Source organism: Sinocyclocheilus rhinocerous, unplaced genomic scaffold, assembly GCF_001515625.1.
Source record: "Sinocyclocheilus rhinocerous isolate Xijiao unplaced genomic scaffold, SAMN03320098_v1.1 scaffold958, whole genome shotgun sequence".
NCBI lineage: Eukaryota > Metazoa > Chordata > Actinopteri > Cypriniformes > Cyprinidae > Sinocyclocheilus > Sinocyclocheilus rhinocerous.
In genome coordinates, this window is record NW_015650342.1 from 486,397 (window position 1) to 491,553 (window position 5,157).

General features: G+C 41.3%; 1 protein-coding gene across 1 annotated transcript in view; it reads right to left on the bottom strand.

Annotated features, from left to right (window-relative positions):
* LOC107711786 (choline dehydrogenase, mitochondrial-like) overlaps positions 1 to 5,157 on the bottom strand; it is a 35,102-nt gene that overhangs the window by 22,052 nt on the left and 7,893 nt on the right. The window contains exon 2 of the mRNA XM_016516834.1: positions 1,755 to 2,525. Within this exon, the coding sequence (XP_016372320.1) occupies positions 1,755 to 2,475 (721 nt within the window). The 5' untranslated portion in view covers positions 2,476 to 2,525. The remainder of the gene's footprint in view (positions 1 to 1,754; positions 2,526 to 5,157) is intronic.

The window sequence follows — 5,157 nt, forward strand, 5'->3', positions numbered from 1 at the left end:
CAAGATGCGCGTTAAATATCGCATGCGATTTATCGTGCAGCCCTATCACGTATACACAATTTCTCTCACAGAACAACCATTTCACTTTATAAGACCTCAATATATCTTCACGAGCCACGGATAATAATTTTGTCTTGCCTGTATATGCTTTTTTGACTGGGATGGCCTGAGGGCGAGTAAAATAACAGCAAATTTTCATTTTTGGGTGAACTACTCCTTTAAGGGCTTTTCCCACTTAAAACTGTTAATGGCAGGCTTATATATTCCTGACTGCACTATCCAGTTTGTAATGAAATTAGCAAGACAAGTTTATTTAGAAACACAAAGCCTAAGTATACTTTGCTCATCCACATTCTGCTTCATGTGTGTGTGATTAAAAGCTAGAAGCTTCCATTAGGTAGTGCACATAAAAAGTCAAATCACGACCAATGTAGCATACTTTGAAAGGTTTACATGCTCTGCTGTGTGATACAGAAAATTCCTTGACTGTTCTTCACTCCAATTAATGAGGCATTTTGACATGTTTGCATTTTCCCCTAACCACAGTGTTTAAAACATTGATAACCCAGGGGTTAAAGGGGGGTCTAATGCAGTTTGGATTTGGATTGTCATGCTAAACATGGCCAAAGTTGGCCAACGATTTGGACGTATGACGGAGTATTTCTGTGCCAAATACACTCTTTCTGGGTTCATATAAGTTTTGGAAAGTTTTTCTGAGCATGGCTCTTCATGACTGATGGCTCATCATAAAAGGCAGAATTGTTTGTATGGGAACTTCTCCCAGAAGAGCATGCGCTGGGGCTGCGTTTCCCAAAAGCATCGTAAGCTTAAGTACATCATAGACCCATTGAAACCAATGGAGCTACGATCAACTTAGGCTTATGATGCTTTTGGGAAACACAGCCCAGAGCGATAGCAAGAGCACCCATCAACGTCGTCGGCAGCGCTGCACAAGACTCACTCAAGAAGAATGTATCCAAAGAAGTGTGTTTTGGTTGTAAGGGAAAGATAAGCTTGTTCAGCTTCCCAAAGAACCCAGTGTGAACAGTGGATGCAGTTTGTTTTTCCGGGGCAGCAATGGAGTTTCGCGTGTGTTTATTTGTTCCTGTCATTTATGATGATTATACATGTGCCAGTATTCAGTTATGCGATATATCACGATAATGAACATGCACGATAATGTTCGTGGGCACTTCAAAATACAGAGAATAATTATTTATAACAAATTATTCAGAATTTTGAATGCATTTTAAGAATACTTTTCCCCATCAACTGGTCACAATGCACAACCCCGCTGTATGCTGCGTCAAAGACGCGTGTGCACTCTGATGTAAACAAGCATGGATAAGAAGCACATGGCGGAGCGCGAGAGAGACGCTCTGGATAAAACAGATTCACTCTCTGACAGCAGATGGCGCTGAACAGCAGAAATGCAGCCGTAACCCCAGAAACCCTGTAAATAAAGCAGCTGCGCTACTTTCTGTTTCTAAAATGTGTTTAAATGAATAAAATAGCCATTCAGATGTTTGTATTCACTATAGTGTTCATCACAGCACCAAATACTTAAATATTTAGACTTAATAGGCTATTTATTTTCAAACTTTTTTACATTTTAATCTGGACTACAGCATGCCCTAGATATTGTTTGAAAGTGTTTTGATTCTTTATTGTTCGGTCACACTTTACATTAGGGCTTCATTAGTTAACATTAGTTAATTCATTAGCCAGCCCTAATTTAATTTCCTAACGTTCACCTCTGTGGATGGTCATATCCATCCAGCCCACTCCTTCCTGCTGGAATCCGTTCATGTCATCCGTGAAGGGGTATCCGGCTTGCTGGCCCGCTTCGATGAATGTGTGGTGCAGAGGGTGACTGGTTTTTCCTCGCGTCACATGCAGTGGGCCGTCATCCCCTCGATATCGGTCTGCTCCCAGCTCATGTGTCTGGGCCTTGCGGAAGTACGGAAGACAGTGATCGTAGCCCCAGCCCTCGGCCCCCTCGCTCTGCCAGCGGTTGTAGTCCTCGGCGTGCCCCCGAATGTACACCATGGCATTGAGCGACGACGAGCCGCCCCAGACGCGGCCACGAGGCCAGTACATCACCCTGCCGTCCATGTGCGCTTGAGGTAGCGTGTGGTAAAACCAGTTGTACTTGTCGTCGCAGAGGTTATAGGTCAGAGCAGCCGGCATGTGAATCTTCCAGGACAGACGGGTGCTTCCCAGCTGCTTGTCTTTGGGTCCCGCCTCCAGAAGGAGCACCGAATCGGAGGCGTTCTCTGCCAGACGGTTGGCCAGCACACAGCCTGCAGATCCAGCCCCGACTATCACATAGCTGTAGGACGCTGTGCTCTTATTTACTGCAGTACTGCTGTGCCTGGGTTGCTGCAGCAGTGGGCATGAGTTTGGCAAGCGTTGCACACCGATGTACCTGCGAAGGCTCGACGTGAGCCTCACAGACGATGAGAAGCACAGCATACTGATGGAGATCTCCGCTTTCTAAGTGCTGCACTGATGATCAGCGGGGGCTTTGAGGAAACACACACAGAGAACACTGGATTAAACACTCAGTACATTAAATTCATAATGCTTGATGCTGGGTTACCACACTTTCCTCTCAGGATTAGGATTTATTGAAAAGTACAGTGCATTCAGAAAGTATTCAGACCCCCTTCGCTTTTTTTCGATTTTATGGTGCAGCCTGATACTACAATTGTTTAAATTCATTTTTGCTCATTAATCGACACTCCATACCTCATAATGACAACGTGAACATTTTAGAAATGTCTGTAAATTTATTAAAAAGAAAAAACTGAAATATCACATTTACATATGTATTCAGACCCTTTGCAACAACACATGAAATTTTGCTCAGGTGCCTCCAATTTCTCTTGATCACTGCTGAGATGTTTCTACTCCTTGATTGGAGTCCACCTGTGGTAAATTAAATTGATTGGACATGATTTGGAAAGGCACACACCTGTCTATAAAAGGTCTCACAGCTGACAATGCATATCAGAGCGAAAACCAAGCCATGAGGTCAAAGGAACTGCCTGCAGAGCTCAGAGACAGGATTGTATCGAGGCACAGATCTGGGGAAGTCTACAAAAAAAAATCTGCTGCACTGAAGGTTCCCAAGAGCACAGTGGCTTCCATAATTCTCAAATGGAAGAAGTTTGGCACAACCAGGCACTCTATTTGAGCTCAATGATCATATATGCAGATGGGAGAAACCTACAGAAGGACAAACATCACAGCAACACTCCACCGATCTGGGCTTTATGGCAGTGTGCCCAAACTCTCCTCAGTGAAGACGCATGAAAACACACTTGGAATTTGCAAAACAGCACCCAAAGGACCCTCAGACTCTGAGAAACAAGATTCTCTGGTCTGATGAATCTCAGTTCTAAGCATCATGTCTGAAGGAAACCCACTCTGCTCATCATCTGCAGAGTACCATCCCAAAAGTAAAGTGTGCTGGTAGCAGCCTCATGCTGTGTAGGGTTGGGTATCAACTCCGAGAACTAATAAGGCAAGAATGGATCGCCATCAGTCAGGATTTGGCCCAGAACCTAATATCCAGCATGCCAGAGAGAATTGCAGAGGTTATGAAGAACAAGGGTCAACACTGTAAATATTGACTCATTATATATATTTTTTTCCAATAAAAGCCTTTAAAAACTTATATGCATATCGTTGTTTTTCAGTATACTATAGAAACATGTGGAAAAATAATCTACAAATACTGAAGCAGCAAACTTTGCAAAACACAATTTATGTCACTGCCAAAACTTTTGGCCATGACTGTATGTGTGAAAGGCACCATTGTGTAATTTTACTGAAAAAAAAAATGCTTTAATAAAATGTATGGTTATTATTCCTTGTACTTATGTAATGGTGAAATGCTTGTGCTGCTACATACATATGTATGTAGTACATACTTATGACTTCATGGAGCTCACGAACAGAATATGTTGCTAAATCACAGTGAATAACAGAGGAATAATCCAGAACCGACTATATTGCCTCTGTACTCTTGTACTCTGTACTCTTTGGTGTTGTTTGATAAAACCAATAGTGATTACAAAAATCTGCCAATCGGATCAAACATTTGTGTTTGTATGAACTAGGGGTGACCCCGAGTAGCTGAAGATTTGATGTTTCGATAGGAGGAGCCTGATTCGATACCAATCTCACAGTCGAATATTCCCGGGGTGTTATTATCATGCCATTTTGGCTATATGGGGGTGCTCAAATGTCTGATTTCACATAGAACTACTGGTTTTCTCCCAATGTTAATATACAGTCTATTAAAATAATGCTGTAAATAAGAATCTGAAAAGAAAAAGAAATATTTTAACGTGCGTGAATAAATCCAACCACCCCTATAGATTTAAGATTCACTTTCCATGATCTGTGACTGACAGAGGAGCATCTTGGAGGCAGGGATTTAAAATTTTAACAAGACTCAAATTGGCACAGGCAGAATGAAAGACTGGATTTTTCGATTAGGTAGGGTACAAGTGATTTCAAAACATTTCAGTCGGTTTATATATATTGTGTATATATTATTTGTCTCGTATAAGATGCATTTGGTTGAGTTGCGCTGCAGTAAAGCGCTTCATTGTACGGTGTTTATCACTTCAGCGCGAGCAGGACAAACAACAATGCATAATATCAATAACTATGACTGGGACTGTCATATACATAACATAACAATTATAATGAGAACACTATTATAATAAAACGCTGTGAATTTTTAGTTTAGCTGCCGTGTTTCTGCACGTTGTTGCATGAAGAACGCGTCCACAAAAGGAGTTCATTCAGAGCCGCACAGACACGTTCATGTGCATTCGGGGCATTTTGTGCAGATAGCCTATAAGTCATAATATTAACGTTATGTTGTATAAATAATGAAGCATATTCTATATGAGATAAATGATGAGTTAAATCCCATTGATTAAAAACCTGCTGCTTAATTCTACTGGTCATCTTCATCGCGCGCAGCTCAAAACAGAAATGCTGAACATTAATAACTACTGTCATATACATAACGTTATAATGAGAGCACTATTGTAAAAAAATGTTGTGAATTTTGCTGTCGTTTAATGTTAACTATCTTTTAATCAAAACATAAAACATTATTTACCCTGTTTGTAT